The following is a 22,897-nucleotide window of genomic DNA, read 5'->3' on the forward strand; positions in this document are numbered from 1 at the left end:
TACTTGTGACAATATGAGGCTGAAGATGCGTGTGAGAAGGTTAAAGCCTTCACAAATGTTGGCAGTAAAGATAATAATGTGATCAGGGTATCGTTTTAGGAATGTTTTGTCCATAAATGTTCAGACTGCTGTCGTTGGTTTTCTCTGGTCTTCAAAGTTTAAAACTTTGAGTTTGGCGAGACGATCAAAAGCCACCCGAGTTTCACCTGAACGCTGCTTCAGTGGAAACATACGGCTGAATGTCCCCGCCCCACTGAGGGAGGCGCCAATGATCGCAGGATTGTGCCACGTCTTCACTGCTCAGAGGTGGTTCAAGGGAAATTTTTACATTTTCTAGATCATCAAAAATCTGTGAGGATGGAGAGCTTCGGAAATGTGCTAAACTGACAAATAAAGATCCGTCTCTACAGCTGACTGATGTGTTTTAAGCTTTAAAGTCTGTTTTTGCATGATAACGTTTGAAAACGTAACCTGCAACAATGCTGCGACTTTCTGTTCATCTCTTACTGCTTCTGATTGGATAGGACAAATATCAAGCAGCCAGGTCAATAACCTGTGACAATTATTCTTTAAATCACTGCAGGAAGGACTTAGGTAATGGTTTTTTAGTCGTTTATGACGACGTGTAAGAGCGTTCGGCTCACCTCTCGGTCAGAGCCTTGCTCTGGTTGTCTCTGGCGGCCTGCAGGTCTCTCTCCAGACGTTTCTTCTCGGTCTCCAGCTTCTCGGCGTCGTTGGGCTCCAGGCGCTTGCGGGGGCTGACGTACTGCAGCTCCTTCAGCAGCTCCTCCTTCTCGTTGATGAGGATGAGGCGATCTCGCTCCGGATCCAGCAGCCCCGGCCACGCCTCGCTGTCCAGTTTGGCGATCTGTACCTCGATGGTGGCGATCCTGCAAGGAAAAACATCAGGATGTGCAGAGAGATGGACTCAACACCGAGTTCAATGTAATCGAATGTTTCAGGAACCTCAAACAATAAAAACAATCGACTGAACAACAATAAATCAGTAAAACTTACCTCCTCTTGGTCTCCTCGTACTTCAGGCTCAGACGAACTTTCTCGGCCAGTTTGTTGTTGCTGGTCATGAACTAAAAAGAAGAAAAACAAACAAAAAAAAAAAGATGACACCATGAGGGATGATACTTCTCATGAGTCCACAGATGAAACCCTCTGAAAAACCTGTGGCGTAATTCTGCATCACAAATTAAATCAGTAAAACACCGAGACAAACTTCTCTAATGTTCAAAATTCAAACACAAAAACTAACAAACAAAACACTGAGGTTGAGACTCAATCTATTTAAAATGACTTCTTGTTTTCCACATTAAACTTGTGCTCAAGTAGCCTTGATCTCACCGTTTTTGTTTTTTTTACCACTAGTCATTCTGAGCTCTTAATCTGGTTTCATTGATGTTCCGGTTTAGAGTCTGCATCATTAACTCTGCAGTCTTTAATGAATAAGGTCTGTATTGTGCCACCTACTGACATCTACTGACACGCAAGCGTATTTAGTTACTCAGCCAGCCGCAATTCCAACCAAAGACGCTCAAGATGGCAAATCATTTGCAGCAACTAAATCATAAAAATCTCATTGGACTGATTCAATTAAATTTGGACAATTTCGCCCGGTGCACTTGACGATCTCTCACGGCATCACCATCATAAGCTCATTTACAGGTATCTAAATATATTTTGTGGATCTGCTAGAATAAGTTTAAAAGCTTCTGCTGTTTATTGTCGGGGAACATTTTAGCTCCCGTCTCTTTAAGGCTCTGAGTGGTCAACTGATTCATACAAAATGGCCAAAGGCAAAGCAGCTGCTCATTTTTTGTTTGGGGAGTGCTACAGCAGCCAATCAGCAGGCTTTATGCAAATGTGTTACAATGTGATGTCATCAAGTCCAGGAAGCTCTAAACGAGGCTTTTCAGGCCATTCAGAAGCAGCTTGTTACGTGGGAGAGAATAACTTTAATAACTGGATTTATGTAAATCTGCCAATCTTTTACAGGTGCAAAAAGCTTCAAGGCAAAGAAGGAAAAGTACAAACCTATAAAGCTTAATATGGCCCCTTTAATAGATTTATTAGATTTGCTGGAAAAAGGCTTCATTTCCTCTTCTCTTCAGGGAAAGAAAGTGAAAGGAAGTGCCTGCACGAGACTCACCTCAGCGGGGATGTCAGTCTGGGAGCCGGCATCGGAGTAGAGCCGAGGGATGGACATCTCAGAGTTGGCGAGCGACGGGTTGCTGCTCCACAGCTCTTGCTGGGAGCCTGAATCCAGCTGGAATCCATCCTTTAAAACTGCCAGTTTCTGAGAAAAAAAGTGGAGCAACACAGGAATGCTGCAGATTACTCAAGTCCCAACATGACAACCGCTTTTAAACGATGAAGAGTTCTGCTGAACAACCCTGAATGATTGAATTCATACACCGTCTTCTAAGAGTCACAACTCACTCAGATCTTGACATACAAACACAAATTACACTGCTGTTTCGGGGAATTTAATCTGATAAAACGTCATTTTACCTCATCGTTATCACTGAAAATGTGTGGGTTTTTTGTAACACTAGAGTCTAGAGGCTGTAAGAGAACAATAATGTTTTCTTAGTTTTCTTCAAAATCAAAGTTAATTCTGCAAACAGAAGTCCAGAACTGCAGCATCTGTAGCTCTGGAATTTAAAGCCCAATCATCCCCCATATCAAAAGGAGACAAAGAACCATTATTAGAGTCCAAGTATTCCTTATGTAGCTGCTTTATGAACAAAATACTCCTTTTGAAACCAGCAACTGTTGGATTTTTACACGCTTGTCTTTGACTTTGTGAATGAAGCTGCTCAGGTCAAAGGGCTCATATGAAACAATAAAGCAGTAAAATGTAAAGGCCACTTCCTCTGTGTTCCCTGACTCTTATCGATAGCTGCACAGAGCGCCGTCTTTTATCATCAAGGCTGTGATGAAAATCGCACGCGGCTCGTTTTGAAGCCCGGTCAGGAACGCATGGCGCAGAAAACAACAAAGCGCCTCTATCGTAACTGATGTTGCTGCATTTCTGCGTAGAGCAACATGTGGCTGCTGGTGGCCAAAGGGGGGCGCTTGCTTCCATGTCATTTTTTTTGCATGTGTTCTGTCAAGCTGCACATTGGCACCCTTAAATATTCATGTTTTTGGAGTTAAAGGTGGGGTCTGAGATCTTGGAAAAACGGTTCCTGCAAGCTATATTTTTGAAAATACACAACCTTTCCTCTCCCTTCAGCCCACCCCTCGAAACCACGCCTTCAAAACACATGAACGAGTCACGAGTCTGTGAACGCGCAGGGGTGAGGGGGGCTGACGGTTGATTGGCGTGTCAGAATCCAATAGAAGTAACTCTCATCATTACTTCTATTGGTCAGACATTTCCTCTTGCTACACCCTCTACAATGGACTAAAAGATTAATTTTTTTTCCAAACATTCTATTTCTGTGGGTGCAATGGGGTCGTGAGGAGGTTTTCAGACAAAAATGCTCCAGAAAACATCACAGACCCCACCTTTAAGCAACGTTTTTTACCTTTTGGACTTTTTTGTAAGTCGTGCTGTTAATCCTAATGGTAATTTCTCTGATTTGAACAGCTCATCTGTTCTGAAACCCTAAAGATGAACAACAAACACAGACAAGCAGACACACTGAGCTGTCAGCTGCAGATGGTAAAGGGGGAGGCAGCGAGCAGATTATCTATTATTAAACACACTTTTCTTCCTCTACCTTCTAACCGATATGAGAAAAACAACCACGCAGATCTGACCTGATATTCTAAGACTATATGTTTCTACGGGGGTTGGATTAATAACACTATGGGATTTTCAAAGTAATCAACATAAAAAAACGCCATGTACACCTGAGAGCAGACTCCAACTCCCATCATGCAACTTTAATAGACTCTGCAGCCATGCTGGATATATGTATGAGTTAACACTGCGGCACTGTCGCATGCAGTGATGACTGGTGGATGAATAAAGGAAGGCTGGGGCATATAAACTATAAATCAGACTGTAGTTTGTGCAAAACAGACGTCTGGAGAGCTGTGGAGCTTTGGAGGGAGACGACGAAAGAGACAGAACCAAATCCCATTCCTACTTATCTTAACCTCTTCTATTTCTACCCCCTACTGGAACCAGGGTTTGTATCCCCACCCCACAATGACTGGTGTGCAGTTGGTGAGAGGCAGCTTGTGGGGTAAGGTAGCTTGTGGTTGTGGAAAAAAATAAAAATAAAATAAAATAAAAAGATGGTTGTTGTGGTGTGAGGAGCAGTGATGGCTGTCTAGCCTCCTGGAGGTGTCGTGGGCCCAACTAGACGAAACACTGATGAAAGGAGGTTCCCACCTAATTACCCCAATGACATGTTGGTCAGCACTGCTCACTGATCTATATAGGGATTATAGGGAATTATTCACTGAGTCTGGTCCATTTTTTTTCTTTAGCACAGGTTTCTTCAGACTTAAGTATGAATTCAAACATGTCGTCTTCACCAAAACCTTCAGGCTTCGAAGCTTTCAGTCACAACAAAGCCCCGCAGCCTCCAGACCTTTAGAAAATATTCATTTCTCTGCCATTTTTGGTTTAATCTTTGATGGCGTTTCGTGTCTCTTAAGCCCTGAGCAGAGTATCGTTCTGCAGCTACTCTGATAAACAAACATTTATCTAAGATGCTTCTTAAGCAACAATAAGAAACATTTGCTGGCTTTGGCCATCAAAATATGAGAATTTGATGCTTTTTGAAGACATCTCATTATGTTTATCTCTGACTCGTCTTTAAATTCATTAATATCTGAGAATATGTAAACAAAAAGAAAACAAACAAACTGTGTCTTATACTTCTGCAACAGATGAAAATAAGAAGATTAAACAGTTTGATTAACTCGTGTTTTTAGAAAGCAATCTGCTGATCAACTGATAATCCTTTCAAATTGATGTCTAACAAAACTTCTTAGTTTGCTTCACAGCCAGTACCACGAGTATAAATACAAGGTTTAATTAAATAAGGTTCCCCAATACTTAACAGCTGATTGCAGACGTTTACAGTCAAAGCAGCTGCGACTGCATCCGTTCCGTTTCAGCTCAGAAAAAAATTGAAATAGGCAGCTTTTTAAGTACAATAATCACCACGAATGAAGTACTTTTGGGTCCTTTAGACATTAGAATAATAAATAGTGTTGCACCGATACCGATACCAGCATCGGGCGGGGCCCTGATCGGCACTAAAATGGCGGTATCGGTGAGTACCAACAAATAGGGCAGCGATACCATTTCCGATACTTGTATGACACTTGAACGTCTCCCGACACTCGCTACACTGTGTTGTGATCACTGTGCAGCTATCGCTATTGGCCTGCTCCAGACCAATGAGAGCGGGCCAATAGCCGCTCTTAACCAATGCCGGGGCAGCTTTTTCTATGTGTGAGGAGCAAGACGTCTGGCGACAGGCATTCTGTCAGCTGGGGAGGGTGTCATTCACAGTCATCTAGAGCTGCCGGCGACGAAGTCAGCTAGCCAGGGGGAGTTTGCAGCGCGAGTGTGAGGAGGGGAGGCTGGGTGCTTCCTGTAGTCAAAACAGGGTCCACGATAGAGAGTGCTGGACCGCCATCGCTCCCTGTGCGGTCGTGACAGCGCACTACCAGCCGACAGCCAGTTACCGTCTTCGCCGTCCAGCAAAGCCCCGGGGAGTTGGACGGCGGCACAAGCTCAGACCCCGGGGGAGGGTCTCGCCAAGTGGGCGAGTTAAGTATTCCTCTCCTTTTAACTTCGTGTTTATGTATAGGTCGGCCTATTGTTATGTGGTATTGATTGGTGGGGTTGCGTGGGGAGGAGTGACGGGTCTGTGGTTAAACGGGCGCCATATGCTCCAGGTTAGCCGCGTGTTTTGTGGTGTGTTGACTCTGTGTGCCGTTTAAAGCGTGCCTTAAAGCTAGTGAAGCTAGCCTGACTTGTGGTGGGTTTTCATTCCGTGTGCTGTGTTTAAAGCGTGTCTTAAAGCTAGTGAAGCTAGCCTGACTTGTGGTGGGTTTTCATTCCGTGTGCTGTGTTTAAAGCGTGCCTTAAAGCTAGTGAAGCTAGCCTGACTTGTGGTGGGTTTTCATTCCGTGTGCTGTGTTTAAAGCGTGTCTTAAAGCTAGTGAAGCTAGCCTGACTTGTAGTGGGTTTTCATTCCGTGTGCTGTGATAAGGGTTAGCCTGTCGTGTGTGTCGCGACCAAGGAAGCCTGCGTTCCCAATCCTTCTCTCTCTCCATTAGATCGGAGCCCCCCATGTGTTTTATGAACTTGTAAACTATATATATATATATATATATATATATATATTTCTAAAACAGAGTGGTATCGGTATGGTATCGGCCGATACTGCACAGCCAGGTATCGGGGCCAAAAAATGGAATCGGTGCAACACTAATAATAAACTAATAATATCTGATCTACTGAACCATCTGACCCCCTTTAATCTTTTATCTGCGTCTATAACATTGAGAACAAAGCAGCACAGCTCACCTTCTTACAGTTCTACATCATAAAAGGAGATTTCATGACTATTTAGTCTGCAGTAGTTTATTCAGTTACTCAGGAAACAATATAACAGATATACACATATGTTTTTACACCAGAAACAAATTCAAACATTTGAAATGACTGAACAGATCCACAGTTACAAAAAAAAGGAGGAAAATGATTCGCTCGTTTATCCTTCAAAAATAACTCTAAAAACCATCTTTCTTAAAACCAAAAAAGTGTTTCTGGGGAGTTTTACACTTGCGGGTGACTTCAGACCTCCTAATATATGCTCCCAGGAACAGAAAAAAGGGGATTTTTCCTTAAATACGTCCCCTTTAAACCCACCAGGTGTGTTTGTTCTCGACTCGTGAAAAAGACTCGGATACTTTCTCCTGCAATCCTCCGGTCCGAAACCTCTCCAGTAATCTCAGTTGAGTGTCACTTCCCGTCTCGCAGAGTTTTATTCCACGCCAGCAAAACAGAAAACTTAGACATCGTCACTTCCCAGAAAGCTGCTCTCAGCCTCTCCTGAGTGACCTCAACAGAGTGTCATCACGAGGATGAACACTAAAACACTGCCTGCCCCCCCGCAGCCTCGTGTATTGAGTCAGTAAATCTCTTTTAAAGCGTCAGTTTTCCTCCCAGCGTTTAAACACGGGGGACACACTCTCCCTTAGACTGCTTATATCTCTTCATTTACCATCAAAATCGACCCAAAGATAAGTCCTTCAACGGTTTGATTGTCTCATCGACCTTAAGGGGAAACATCCAGAGGTTGTCTGGTCTCTGGCACTTTTAACTCTTTTAGTTTAAGGTCTGCTTTGCGGCTGCAGTGTGAGGTGAAAGCGGTTAAATACGTCCGAAAGGAAACGCAGAACGACAGGAGAATCTCGTGTACAAAGAGTTCTTCTGCAGAATCAGCTGCTGAGACGTTTTTATCCAAACAGATAAAAAGAACACGACAGCTCAAGAAGTACGGACACTTTCTGCTTTAATTAGAAGACAAAACTTTCTGACATGTTTGACGTGGCTCTGGAGGTCAGGTGTCAGCAATTGTATTGTCTCTCTTCTTTTTCTTCCCTCTTTTGTTTGTCAAGGAGAGGACGCTTTGAGATCAGAAATGTAACAGACAGCCTCCAGCAGCTTTTAAACAAAGATCGGCCGCTACTAGCAGAAACTGGACCAAGCAGCTCACTCCAAGACAACAGAGATGTCTTTGACATTAAGAAGCTCCTTTCATTCTGCACCTACGCTGATTCGTCGACTAAAACTCCACAGAGCCTCGTCCGAACCAAACGGTTCTGAGTGATTCTGGTGCAGTGATCCGGGATCATTTGAGGAAACTGGACAAATGGAGGGCAAAAGAAGAAGAGTCAGGCCTAAAAAACTATCTAGAGCAGATGAACAGTATCCGGGGTGGTCGGTGGCGTGGTGGGTTAAGCAGCCGCCCCATGTACAGAGGCTACAGTCCTCGCTGCAACTGGCCCAGGTTCGAGTCCCGCATCGGATGGCCCTTTGCAGCATGTCATTACCCCTCTCTCTGCCCCTGCTTCCTGTCTCTCTTCAACTATCCTGTCAATTAAAGGCATAAAAAGCCCCAAAAAAATAATAAAAGAAAAAAAGAAAGAAAGAAAAAATCCAGCAAAGACCTGACACAGGACCAGAGAGATGCATCTGGAGCTTCAGCTGATCCATCTACTGTTGGCCCAAGCCTCATCAGAAATGGTCTCCATGGAAGGGTGGCTGTCAAGAAGCCGTTCTTAAGGAAGGGAAACAGGGAGAAAAGGCTGAGCTGTGCCAATTGACACAAGAAGTGGACTGAAAATCAGTGGCAACAGGTCTGATGGAGGGATGAATCCTCCCCAGAGGCCGGACCTCAACATTACTGAAGCAGTGTGGGATCATCCTGACAGAGAACGGAACAAAAGGCAGCCGCCATCCAAAGAAGAGCTTTGGGATGTCCTTCAAGAAGCCTGGAGAACTATTCATGAAGACTCCTTAAAGAAATGACAGAAAGCTGGTCTGAGAGGGTTCAGACTGTGAATTTGCACACACAGCTCAAAGGATACAGTTCTGTTATATTTTTACCATCTGGCCCGCTTGTTGATTTGTATAGCTCATGTTGTGTTTCTACTATTGTGTACTACAAAAAGATATGAGAGGAGAAGTACCACCAAGTTATTGTTATTGTCAAAATGGGATTCATTCATTACCTGCATCAGCTCCTGCTTCTCCTTCTCCCCGGAGCTGATGGCGTCTCGGATGGAGCGGACCTCGCTGAGGATGGCCTGCGCCTCCTGCAGTTTGAAGCCGTACGGGCTGTTCGACACCTTCTGGTCGATCCTGGAAGGTGAGCAGGGGAAAAGAACACGAGGTGGAGGTCAGTTTGGACAACGATTTTAAATATGACAGGCGTCTTCGTCCTCATACAGTTAACCCAGACAGAAGTGGAGCAAAAAAAAAAAAAAAAAAAAACTAAATATGCTTCTTTGTTTGTTGAGCAGAGATATCTTCTTCCGCTCTCTGTGCTTCTCACGGCTGTAAAACTTCATTCGAGCCTCATTTACATCATTGTAACATCATATGGTGCAACACATTTCCAACTCAACTAAAAAAAAAGCTGGAAGAAGGTCTTCCATCGTCATTGTCAGAGTTTCATTTCTCTTCCACTGTTAGAACCTTAAAAATAAAAGGTAAAATTACCTCCAGGATGCTGGTGAAATGCAATCAGGTGGTTCAGAGAGTCGACTTTAAACTGCGCGACCTCATTCCGACACACAGCCAAGGATAAAAAGAAAATTACTGGTAAAAACTAAAAGTGTCACAATCCACGTCCATATTTAAGAAAAAGCTAAAATTGTACCTTTTATCACTCTATATTTAACTTATGTAGGGAGAGCAGGGCCATGACACTGCTCGAACCAGAATGAACTCTGTTTAGACAATGATGAAGATGTAGTGGCATTTTCAGACAGCAGGCGCCAGATAGAGATTTGGTATGGGCCAAATACCCACAGAATGATATCAAATCAAACTTTATTTACTTTTCATACTAAAAAGCAGCACAAAGTGCTTTCCATAATAAAATCAATAATCAAATCAATTCATGCATTAAATCACACACAACACCACACCGACAACCACACTGCACAGATACCACCCCCCACCACTCCCCAACATGAGCAACATCCATATCAACAACAATCAACATTAAGAGGTATAAGAAGATCTCACAAACTAAGGTCATTGGGAATTTCCGTGCATGCTGCCATGTACACGTCTCTGCGTCTTTCTGATCAATAAATTCCCAATAAGAGGCTACAAAGGTGAGTCCGACTACTCTTTTCTCCACAACACTTACTGATAACGTAAAGAAATTTGCTCACGGATGAATGTCCTAATGTTACGTTTGCTTATTCCGTTGGTTTTTCTCCATTTGTGTTTCATCATTTTGCTGTCACATCCTCACCGGATCGTCTAACCTAATGGAACCAGAACGCTGGGATTATCTGTTGTATTCAAAGAATATCTGACCCACAACCACTTCATTGTAGAAAATTGGGCCCCCTGTTCAAAAGACCTTAAGCAGCTTCCTCTCGTATACTATATACATGCTGCATGTCGTGGTTGGTGATGAGTGTGTGTGAACAAACGGATCTGAATTGAAACCATGGCCTCGGACCGCTCTAATGTGTGTCCTGGACAAGTTAACAGAACTCTAAGATTCCCAAACCAGTCGCCCTCCTCTCTCCAACTGCACCTCTAGTTCCTGTCCATGAAAAAGAGGACCGGTGGCGGGGGGGCAGCCATGGTGGAGTCCAACGAGCTCGGCTTTGTGCCAATAATACGGACGCAGCTCTTACTTTGGTTATAGAGACCGAAAATCACACAAAAGCGACCCAGTGCCCCTACAGAATCCCTCTTTTTCTGTGATTTGGTTTTCTTTTTAAAGTGAAAATAAACACACATCAAACCCTGCAGCCAGGCTTAGGTTTTCCTTCTTTTATTAGTCGTGCAAATCTCACACTACAAGCTTTAATCTGCTGTCCAACAACGGCTTCAACTGGAGCGCTCATGCTGGACGTGTACGAAGAGCCTCACGCCTAACTCTTCTTCAAAGTTAATTCAGAAGAAGTTTCGCTCACTAACAAGGTGTCATCATCGCTCACATCAGGAAAAACACTGAGCCGCCAGAACGACACCTGCTCAGACTACCTGACAACAGCGACGAAGCAGCAGCCACGTCACACCCAACACGACAAGTCACGCAAGCAGCCCAAAAACCGGTTCCTCCACATTCTTCAGAGAGGGACGAGGAGAGGGAGGTCTGTGGCGAAAACAACTGAGAATGAGGACGTGAGGGAGGGAGGGAGGGAGGGAGGCACTCGTCTGTGACAGGGAACAAGTAATCCTCTCAAAGTCCTTCTCAAACATGGACTGAAAGCTGATTTTCATGATTAGAATCCAAACAGCTGCTTTACAGAGACAGAACGAGAGGCTCTGCACTCAAACCTGGACGCTCGGCAAAGAGAAACAACCTCGTTCAGTTCTAGTTTGATGAGGTCAACACATGACATATCACACTGTGCCGTTAATGACTGAACAAAAACTGAGACGAAACACAAAAGTGGTGCGTGAAAAACGAAGTGAACCCTTACTGCTTCCACAGCAGCAGCCAGGTGCTGCTGATAAGCTCACCATCTTTCAGTTCTCAGGTTTCGCATATCAGGACTTTTAAATAGAATGATTTTTGTCCTCATTATCAGGTGTTAAAAATAAATAAACACGTCCTCAGATGAAAAACACTCAACATATTACACGGTGTCATCATTTATTTAACAAGAACTGAGACAAAATGAAGAAGTAGTGTGTGAAAAACTTCTGTATGAAGGAGGAAAGACATCAGCAGTGATCTTAGAGAAGCAGCTGTTGCTGCCCATCAATCTGGGAAGGGTTATAAGGCCATTTACAAACTATTTGGAGTCCATCATTCAACAGAGAGAAAGATTATAAACAAGTGGAAAAATCATCCCAGGAGTGGACGTCCCAGCAAGTTCACCCCAAGGTCAAAAACCCAAGAGCTACATCTCAGACTCTACAGGCCTCAGTTAGCATGTTAAATGTTAAAGTTCATGACAGCACAATCAGACAATGACTGAACAGTACAAGGCTTACTTGTAAGATGTCATGTGGTGTTTATGAGGTTGTATTAAGACCTGATGAAGTCCTAATATTTTTCAGGAATATTTCAGCCCCTTATGAAAGTTCGCCACATTACACGTGTCACGTGGACGGTGATCATCGTGCACATCGCTGTCTCAGCTGTATCTGAGTGAAGCTGTGAGAAACTTTAAATATTCATTTGACTGAAAAAAAGATCTAAAAACCCATCTATGTCTGCTTGCAAACCTTTACAAACTGTGAAACTGTAATTTAGCTTTACTTGCACAGTCTCTGTGGGGAAAAATATCTAATATTTCTCTGCTTTTCTACACTGTCAATCCTCCACAAAATATTTGTGCGTTGAATATTAAAAACTGTGGGGCCAAAAACCAGCAGAAAGCAAACTGAAAAGTCTGGACCAGGCTGTCAGAAAACATAACTTTTACCCTCCTGTGCTGCAGTTATTTAGTGAAATCTTATCAGCACCGAAGTGTGTGGCTGCATTCCAGTCTAAGCCTATTTCGGAATGCCGTCAGACGGCTGCAATGGGAGAGGAAAGTCTCGGAGGAATGCCGTCCGACGGCTCAGCTTCAGCTGCTGTTTAATCCTCCTGACACTCTCACCGTGCTGCAGGGGGCAAGGCAAACAGAGCGGACATTCCTGCTCAATTCAGCGTCCGACAGAAAGGCCTCAGCCCTCTTTCAGAGGAACTCGCTTCGGATTCTGCGGCGCAGAAGTAGGTCAGACAGACGGAGCGTTTCCTGTAATGACAGCTGTGCTGCTGTTTAATGGTGGGATGGAATGTGTGATAAAGCCGAGGCGATAAGCAGCGGCTCACCTGCATCGACCCTGAAACGCCGAGCCGTTTCCACAGGTGGAAGTCCTCACGTCTTTATCTCCTCTTTACAAAAGAATTCGTGACAAACGGAGGAGGCGGAGGCGGGAGGATTCTGACAGTCTGCCGCAGTCGAGTTCGATGCATTTTTATTTCTGCTGTCAGACAACTTGGTGGTTAGAAGCTGAACAGAAGTTTCTTTTTGGCGGGCGAGTGGCAGGCAAACATCCCGAGGCAAAGCGAGACGTGTTGCAGTTTCATCGGATCGGACGAACGTGCCGGTGGTAAAGCAGAGAGCAGATCACGTGTCCTGACAGCAGAGTCAGAGGTTGTTTCTTTTCGGCTCGTTTACACCAGCGATTGCTCAATTTCTTTACGTCCGCTGCGTTCTTCTGATGATCACGAACAATAAAGCTTCAGTTTCTGAACTCGCAGCATATGAAACTCTCTATAAGGCTCTGCTCAGTTTTTTACTCATCTGATGCTGCAGAATTTTGGATTTTTCATCCAATATCAATCAATGAATAAGTTTGTATGACAGAAAGTGCGACAAAAACAAATTAAATAAGCTACGTTCAAATCATTGAATATTACTGCAAAAATCAATGGAATAATCAATTAGCTAAATAATAAAAGACAGACAGCTCAAACAACTATTAGAAACAGCAACTACATTCACCAGATGTCAGAGAACACCACAAACAGCTCCACATCTGGACAAACTCTGAGCTCAGGGTCCTCCCCGGGTCTTTAAAAAGCTCATAGAGAGAAAATAAAGTCTTAAGTTTAAACAAACGATGGAAACACTTACTCTCTGAGAGTGTTGAAGCCTTGTTCTTTGTACTGCAGCTCCTGCTTCATGCAGGCCAGGTCTCGCTTCAGCTTGTTCACCTGCGACAGAAGGACGGGGGAAACTGTTAGGGATGCAACGTCCTGCCATGCTCCGACTCTCAGCACCGCGGCTTCTTGTTTGGGTCTATTTTCAGCGGCAGCGAATGTGTCCAGAATGACAGACGATGATGCTTAAGTTGATTGAGTTTTGTGTCATAATCACTTGGAGTTTGTGGCTGGACTTTTGCCGCGTTAACTGCAGTTTATTTGGGCCATTACTGAGGTTAAAATGTTCTTATAGAGTTGTAGAGATTGCAGGAAATTAGTCTTTTTTCCAATACAGGTTCAAACGTTTGGTTTCTGTCAGACTGAATGGAGGAAAGGGATGTTTGTTTCCAGAAAGTGACTTTTTCTTGGATATTTGACCTGTGGTACGTATGTCTGGTTGAAATAAGTTGGAATTATTGATCACAAATGATTCGGTTGCATCTTCTCCACTGTTCTTACCCGACTTTTGGCTGTGGCTATGTCAGCTTTGAGGATCTCTGGGTCGTATTTGCTGGAGGACGATGATCTGGAATTCACTGCAGGACAAACAAACAGAAAACAGAGAGCTGAGTTAAAGAGCTGAAACTTGTGCTTTTTGTCATAAACTTGTGAGATCTGGCAGAAAATCAACCATAGGAGCCATGGCTTCAAGTCACTGTGAGGAAATGCGTCTTTACTGTCGTCTCTACTGCCAGAAACTGTAATCTGTAAAAGAAAAGCTGTAAAAACTGATAGAAAACGGTATCAAGGACTGTCGTCTGGACAGTTCCAATTAAAATAAGAAATTCAATTGAAAACTGAGTGTCAAAGTGTTTAAACAGCGACATTAAAACAAGTTTAAATTAATGCCGTTTCAAATCAAAACAGAAAACGTTAAAGTGGAGGAGGTCTTGTGTCACCAGAGACTTCCGGATGTCTATAAGGGTGACTTCATACCTGGAGATCTCGATGGACTCGGTTGATTGGGCGGGGAGGGTTAGAAAAATGTCACTTCTGTACCGACCGGACATACGTCTCGCAGTCACATCAACTGCTGGTTTGGGGCGGTTTTACCCCAAACGAGCACTGACCAGGAAAGAAAAAAAGGAAAGGGAACACGAAAACCTGACTCATCGATTGGTCTCATTTCATAAACGCAGCGTGCTGCATGTGACGTCATGTCTTCTTCTGCGCATGCAGGTCACTTCAGGGCCATAGACGGTTCACATTGGAGTCCGATGGGGTTCACATTTAAACTATAAACGTATCTCAGCAAAAATATGGGAACTGAGCATGAAGACCCGCAGTGTGAATGTAGCCTAAAGGCTCTAGCATGGTTGCCGCGTCTGCTAGCGCGAGCGGTGTTGATGACGTCACGATTTCGTGCTGGCTATATATAATGGCGCAAGTCGTTGCACCAGTAGTTGCAATTTTCTCCGTCACAGAGGTGTCGCTGCTGCGTGAAGGTTACCGCTATTCTACAACCACGAAAGTGGAGAAGAAAACAATGCCACTGTCAAGAGCAGGAATACTGTCATCAATGATACTGCTGCAGTATCTGGATCATTATAATTTTTTTAATTCAGTCAATAGAGGTGAAGGTCTGAAGTCAATAGAGGTGAAGGTCTGAAGGTCTCTGCCCTCTTCTTTGCCTTCACGTATCTGTCCCGTAGCTTCTTCCACACATTCTTACAAAACTCTCCCTCTTTCCCCAAAGTTCTGCCAATCTCTGTGCACCAGTTTTGGGAGTTTACGTGGTCCCTGTGCTGTTTCACTGCAGTTTCATACAGGTGCCTGTACAAACGCACCTCCTGACTGAGCCTGGTCTCACATTGGTCCATCCGGTTTGTCATTCTCGGCGCAGCCAAGTTACAAAAATCGACTGGTGCACGACAACGCGTTGCGTCGTCTTTTCAAGGCAAGCGCCGACCTGAAACGTCATTTTGACGTCACGGGCCGTCACGGGCCGTCACGGGCCGCCACCGCCGTGAGCGACGCGTCAACTGTAAATCCGCCTTAAGTCTATTGCGTGTTTCCACTAGCACGCAGTACCTGCAACCGGGTAGATTTTCCGTATCACCTCAGCCCTGGTTCCGAGCGGGCCGAAGCGTTACTAAAACGCGACGACTGCCTTCCACTAATTGGCCGATGAGTGTCGTCACTTTTCAATACTGTTTTGTCTGGCGGCCAGGAGTCTTCTCCGGCTCTCTTCTCTTGCCTTCTGTGCGACAAAAAGCCACAGGGTGAGTAGCAACACGAGCGCCTCGATGTCCTCCATGCTATCCTCCTCGTATGTTGTTGTTGTTGTTGTTGTTGTTGTTCTGGTCGCGCAGCCGTGTTACGACGACCCCGCCCACGTCGAGGAGGCACGAAGTATACTCGGTTGTAAATGGAAACACAACCAAACCGAGCCGTGCCGAGCTAGTGGAAAAGTGCCATATATTATCCAAACAAACAGCCCCTTCAGCCCCTCCCCCCACCTCACTCACAGCTCGTCTGTGATGTCGACTTGTCCCTCCACACGTCATTGAGCTGCCGGTACTCGCGCTGCGCCAGCCGCAGCCGCTGCTCCTTCACCTGGTAGATCTCCTTCTGAGCGCTGAGCGCGTCGCTGGCCACGGCCAGGTAGTCCCGCAGCATGGCCTCCTGCTCCCGCTGCCACTGGGCCCGCGGGTCCTGCAGCTGGGTGCTCTCTGGAGGAAAAGTAAGTAAGTAAAGTAAATTATTCACACAGCACTTTTAAAGAACATGCGTCACAAAGTGCTTCTCATTACAAAATATTAATAAAGGGGGTACATCTACGCCATCTGGTAAGAACCATAAGAAAGGACGAGTTGGGTGAGTCTAATTCAGGTCCACGACAAAGAAACATGTCACAATTGTACAATGCGTTGCAAGAAATAGAAGGTGGAACACAAGATATATTAAGGAGGAATGGGAAAACTAAGCTTACAACAATGGAAAAGTACAAGGTTCGTTGTTACAAAGGTGCCCCCAAAGAAGAGATCCAATCATGCTGGAGCTCCAAACATAAAATAACCATTTCCATGTTTTTAAGGATTATCCAGTTCTTACAAAATTCTGGGAGGAAATTAAAAAGGCAAACACTGAGGTTTACACCGGGTTCCAAATTATTATGCATAACATCACAGGCTTGTCACAGCAAGTAATGATAATATTAACTTTATTTTTACAGCACTTTTAAAAACAGACAAGAGTTACAAAATACTTCAGTTAGAATAAAAAAAATGTATTACATTCATTTACTTAGTGTTTTTCTGTGGAAGTTTTTGTTCATTTTATAACAATTGTCCCCAAATACAATTGTTTAATGAGGCAATTATATACAAAATGTTTAGACGCAGTAATTAAAGGTACACATGCATTACTACGGCGTGTACATCTCCGGCTTGCTCCATTACTGTTGATGAGAAAGCGTTGTTTACTAGCATCTGCTGCTAACTTACAACTTCACTACTGAACAATTTCCCTCTGGGATCAATAGAGAAACTATCTACCGTAATTTTCGGACTATAAGCCGAGCCTTTTTCCCCATTTTTCGACCCTGAGGCTTATATGACGGTGCGGCTAATCTAAAGGATTTTTACAGCTAACGGCAACTAGGGGAATTCCTAAATCTATGGATTTTACAGGTTACAGTCCACCAGAGGACTTCCGCCTTCTGGAAAAGAGCGCGCAAAAGTAAAAGTGGAACCGCGAGTGGTAAGAGAGACAGAACGACAGCGAGACAGACGGACATTACGAGAGCGAGACAGTTTGTGAGACACCCTCATTATGGAAAACAAACGTAGAAATGCATATGATGTAGCTTTTAAGTTAAAGGCAGTCAATCTGGCAGTAAACGAAGGAAATAGAGCTGCTGCACATACCCTGGGCATCAATGAGTCAATGGTGAGACGTTGGAGACACCAGCAGGAAAAACTGTCTCAATGCAAAAAGTCAAAAAAAGCTTTCAGAGGTAACAAAAGCAGATGGCCCGAACTTGAAGACTTTCTTGAAGATTGGGTGAACACACAGAGAACAGACGGCCGAGGTGTTTCCACTGTGCAGATCCTACTGAAGGCCAAAACAGTCGCCACCGAAATGAAAATTGAAAATTTTAGAGGTGGACCATCCTGGTGTTTCAGATTTACGAGGCGAAAGGGACTGTCCATCAGGGCACGGACGACTGTGTGTCAGCAACTCCCTCCCGACTGCCAGGAAAAAATAACAAACTTCGGCGAATTCACACAAAGAAAGATAGAGGAATATTCCATCGGACCAGACCAGATCATAAATATGGATGAATTGCTTTGACGTTTGACCTGCCTCTCGCTAGAACTGTTAACAAGAAAGGTGAATTGTCCATTACGTTGAGAACCACTGGCCACGAGAGAACGAATTTCACTTGTGTTCTTGGCTGCACAGCATCTGGATTAAAGCTTCCGCCAATGGTGATTTTTAAGCGGATTACAATGCCAAAAGAAAAGATCCCAAACGGCATCTCCTTTAAAGTCAACAAGAAAGGGTGGATGATGGAAAGCGTAATGAAGGAGTGGCTGAATGAGTGCTATGTCAAGCGCCCTGGAGGATACTTTCGCCAAGAAAAAGCTTTGCTCGTTTTGGACAGCATGAGGGCCCATATAACAGATTCGGTTAAAGCAGCCATCAAGAGCACAAACTCCATTCCAGTTGTGATTCCTGGGGGCACAACGAAGCATCTGCAGCCACTCGACATCAGTGTCAATCGTGCGTTCAAAGTGGCACTACGCGATCAGTGGGAGGTGTGGATGACTAGCGGCGATAAATCATTCCCCAAAACTGGTCGGATGCGAAAAGAAACTTTCGCTCAAGTTTACGACGTGGATCCTGACAGCGTGGAGGAATGTTAAAACATCCACGATCACCAACGGGTTCCGAATGGCTGGACTTTTGCGTGATGAAGAGGAGGACGCCGCCACAGCTGAGGCCTTTCAGAGGCTGTTTGATTCCGACAGTGACGAAGAGGAGTTCGTTGGTTTTGAGAGCAACATCGAAAGAGAGAGGAGAGTGGCTGACGAAGCCCCCCTGAGCCTGTTCGTTTCCGACACTGAAGATGAGGACTTTGGTGGTTTTACTACGCAGGAAAAAGACGAAGATGAGGATAAATGACTTGACTTTTCTGGTTACAGCCGTGTACTGCACCTTAGCCTAAAAGTGAAAACGAGGATTAATGACTGTTCTGGTAGGCTGATTACCGTATATTTTAAGCAGCCGTGTTACTGCAACTTTTAGGCTTAAGCGCTTACTGTCGTGTTACAGGCACTTTATTTTGCACTTTTTAATAAACATTTAATTTAGACATTGATATTGCCTCGTCAAGCGCTGTAAGCTTTTTTTTTTGTTATGGTACTACTGTATGGTATAATGTAGATCAGTGGTTTTCAATCTTTTTCATGCCAAGGACCACTGCTGTAGATCACTGCCGGTACTTGCGCTGGGAGCGCACCGTTTAAGTTTGAAAGTTGAAAAGTTTGTGTGTCTGAAACGCTATGTGATACAGTACAGTTTACACAGCATAGTACATGTTCTGTAGCTGCTATTGCACTAAATGGTAACACTTGAAAATGTTGTGCAAATATGCAACTTGTTTGTTGAAATGTTAATAAATGGGAGCTTCCTCAAACAGCCGCCTCTTTCTCGACAATCCCCTCTGTGCACGAACCCTTACATATGATAATTAAACATTAAAAAAACGCCGGCTTATGGTCCAGTGCGGTTTATATATGTGCACATCATTCAATTTAGCTTCTGCGGCTTATAGTCCAAAAATGACGGTATATCTTTATATAGAGCTGGAGGAATAGCTTCATTATGTCTGTGTTTACTTCATCAAATTACAGGCTTTGAGGACAAGTGACGTACGTAAACACACCGTAACTCTCCACAGCCAGCATGGCGGTGTGTCCTTCGCCAACATACAAACATACAGAAACGAACCCTTCGCCAACGTCCTGTTGAAGCCTTGTTGGTTGATCCTCTCTGGTTAAAACTGATATAATTCCAAGGGTCACTTTCTGTTCGGAAACTTTGCGTTTAAGCGCAACAAAGACGCACTGTGCTTCAACCAACAGGTACTTTGAACCAAAGCCTGTGTCGTACATCTCAATTAGACCTCAGAAAATGAGCAGCAGAACTCACTGGTGTTGTGGTCGACATAGTACGCTCCGACGACGGGGTCGTACGCCTCCTCCCAGCCGACCGGCAGCTCATCTCCAAAACAGTCGGCGAACGACAGAGGCTTCGTCTGCCTGCAGAAAGAGAACCGTGTCAGATACAGGGAGATGGTCACGGTGAGAGGAAAAGAGACAACTTACATTTGAAGAGTAAGACAAGGAACGAAAAGCTCTGCGTCACAGGGATTGTATAATATAGTTGTATAGTCAGGGATACAACCCACCCACACCAGTTTACTGTAGTTATTTAAGCCTGTGTTTCTGTTCTACTGAACACCACAAACATTTGATCCCTCTGAACAACCTCACAGGCAGTGCATGTAACCCCGTCATTTATAATCCACCTATAAACTAACTGAACTATTGTTTCTCCTGGTGTTTATTAAAGAGACATGTTTAAAGTTAAAGCATTCTTGTTGTACTCATACCAGACTGCTGTCAAACTCACACAAAAGAGAGAAAAACTGATCACTCAACTATTCTGTCACAAATTATTTGCCATTTTGATGTTGCATGAGGGAATCGGTTCATGGATTTGGCGGCTGAGTTCAATTCAGCATCGTTGAAGATAACAGTTGCAGCTCCGTGAAAGGAAGAGAGCAGGTATAGCTCAGAGGTAGCCTGGCTGACGCGTCCACAATCTCGATGAGATGGTGGTCTGGGAACTAGGTGTGCGTTTTCTCGTATTTGAGGCGTGGTTTACGAATGCCTAGAGCCGTTTATTGGGCGCTACGAATGTCTATCAAATGACGTCAGGTTCTTCCCATGCTGCTTTGCGCGCGATTCATAGCCAATTGTATCACTTATACCAGATGACGACAGAAATTCGACGAGGAAGAAGAAAAAAAATGGAAAATAAAAGTAAACTTGCGCTCTAAGCTACTTAAATTTAACAAAGTAGGCCTATATGCTATATTCTACATGAATTTTTATGTTGTAGAGTTGTGAATTTATTTTAATAATGGAGAAATTGAGCAGCCTTGCTTTGTTGTCTACAGTAGTAGATCAACCCTCATCTTACTTTGAAGCTCTGGGCTCCCAGAAGTGACGTCAACGCAGCTTTAGCAGCAGAAAAGCTATCAGGCTTGTGTTGATGATAATAATAAACTCCTGGACTATGTACAAACTTCCAAATGCATCGTTTTGTGAGTACAGACCATATTTGTACAACTGTAGAAGTTTGGTGTCATGACATGTGATTCTAGTGTGGTAATTTTGGAGATACTGCCAGGGTCAGTTAGCGCTTGTACTAAGCTTTTCGGGATAACTCGGTAACTCAGCTGATGTTCAGCCAATATCGGAAAAACTTCGGGTGGGCTACTTGGCTGGATGTCACGGTTCAAATGACCCTAGGGTGAATCTACTCCGAAACACTTTCTAAGGCTGCATTGAACGGTAACGTTGTGTCCGCTGTCATGTTGGATTAACGCTCTACAAGCTTCGGTGTAGCGCATAGACGTCATCGTCTTGCTGCCCCCCCGTTCTGTGATTGGTTCCCAAACTCTAGCAAAAATAAGGGCGGTGGTTTCCAGGCTGACTTTGCAGTGAGAATGAAATCGAGCGCAAAGCAGCATGGGAATTCCCAGGCTAGCTCAGAGGTAAACTGGTGTTACATTATTGTGAAAAAAAAAAAAGCTCACCATCTTTCAGTTCTAAGGGTTCACGTATCAGGACTTTAAAATAGATTAATTTGGACCTGTTAAAATCAGATAAATACATCCTCAGATGTACAAGATATATTACACGGTGTCATCATTTATTTAACAAAAAATGAGACAAAATGGAGAAGTAGTGTGTGAAAAACTTCTGTATGAAAGAGGAAAGACATCAGCAGGGATCTTAGAAAAGCAATTGTTGCTGCCCATCGATCTGGGAAGGGTTATAAGGCCATTTCCAAACTATTTGGAGTCCATCATTCTACAGAGAGAAAGATTGTCCACAAGTGGAAAACATTCAAGACAGCTGTCAATCTTCCCAGGAGTGGACATCCCAGCAAGTTCACCCCAAGGTCAAAAACCCAAGAGCTACATCTCAGACTCTACAGGCCTCAGTTAGCATGTTAAATGTAAAAGTTCATGACAGAACAATTAGAAAAAGACTGAACAAGTATTGTTTGGAAGGGTTGCAGGAGAAACCCTCTTCTCTCTAAAAAGAACATGGCAGCACAGCTCAGGTTTGTAAAGTTACATCTGAACAAACCACAAGACTTCTGGAACAATGTCCTTTGGACAGAGCAGACCAAAGTGGAGATGTTTGCTCATAATGCACAGCAGCACGTTTGGAGAAAAGCAAACACAGCATATCAGCACAAACACCTCATACCAGCTGTCAAGCACGGTGGTGGAGGGCTGATGGTTTGGGCTTGTTCTGCAGCCACAGGGCCTGGACACCTTGCAGTCATTGGGCCTCATGCAAGAACATTTTCGTATTTTTATTCTAAATTTCTCTCACTTTTTTCGTAAGAAGGTCTCGTACGAACACGCCACGTCTGATTCAACAAACGCTCTTAACTTCGGAAAAAGTGTGTAAACGACCTGCGTAAATGATGAATCCCACTCGTGCGTATCTAAGTTCACGTGCACGAGGATAGTAGATTTGCATACTCCACGCCCAAAATGATACCATATAAGGCTGTGCTTCCTCTCTCCTGTGACAGGAAGTGTTGAGTGTTGAGTCATGAGAATTGACATCAAGGCGCAAAAAGAACAACTTTACGGGCTCTGAGACTGAAGTTCTGCTTCCAGAGATCCAAAAAGGAAAATCTGTCATTTTTTAGCAGTGCCAGCAGTGGAATTATGGGACCTGCTAAAGCTAAGAAATGGGAAGCAATTAGGAGTGATGTTAATACCATGTCACCGAAATAAAAAAATAATTGGTTTGATATGAAAATGGCTTAAAAAAAACGTCTCTCCATGGCCAGGCGCTTGATGACTGCAACTAAAGCCGTGCAATCAGTTGTTGCCTCATCATGATGGCACTTTGATGGGGTGGTCCATGAGGGGGGTCTTGTGGCACCACAGCTTCTTGTCTGCCTGGGCTGGTTCAGGTAGTAGGAGACCCTCGTTCATCATGGCAATATTGCGCAAATCTGGCACCCACATGGCCTTCAGCTCAGTGCGCTCCCGACAGCACGGGTGCTTTGATGCGTATATGTGTCTCGTGCTCCAAGCATGATTGGCAGTCCAGCCACGGCATGAAAGTCCCTCTTAATTTGTACTTGTTGGACAGAGGTGTATGGGAATTTGATGTACCATGGGTGATAAACTGATGAGAGCTTTGATGACCAAGGGGAGCGCACGACTCACAGAG

General features: G+C 44.2%; 1 protein-coding gene across 1 annotated transcript in view; it reads right to left on the reverse strand.

Annotated features, from left to right (window-relative positions):
* wwc1 (WW and C2 domain containing 1) overlaps window positions 1-22,897 on the reverse strand; it is a 58,672-nt gene that overhangs the window by 22,016 nt on the left and 13,759 nt on the right. The window contains exons 2-9 of the mRNA XM_075486573.1: window positions 19,554-19,663; window positions 15,863-16,066; window positions 13,854-13,930; window positions 13,327-13,406; window positions 8,731-8,860; window positions 2,162-2,308; window positions 1,018-1,088; window positions 645-890 (exon numbers count right to left, since the gene is read on the reverse strand). Coding sequence (XP_075342688.1) covers window positions 645-890; window positions 1,018-1,088; window positions 2,162-2,308; window positions 8,731-8,860; window positions 13,327-13,406; window positions 13,854-13,930; window positions 15,863-16,066; window positions 19,554-19,663 — 1,065 coding nt within the window. The remainder of the gene's footprint in view (window positions 1-644; window positions 891-1,017; window positions 1,089-2,161; window positions 2,309-8,730; window positions 8,861-13,326; window positions 13,407-13,853; window positions 13,931-15,862; window positions 16,067-19,553; window positions 19,664-22,897) is intronic.

The sequence above is a fragment of the Odontesthes bonariensis genome, chromosome 16 (genome assembly GCF_027942865.1).
Source record: "Odontesthes bonariensis isolate fOdoBon6 chromosome 16, fOdoBon6.hap1, whole genome shotgun sequence".
NCBI classification, from domain to species: domain Eukaryota; kingdom Metazoa; phylum Chordata; class Actinopteri; order Atheriniformes; family Atherinopsidae; genus Odontesthes; species Odontesthes bonariensis.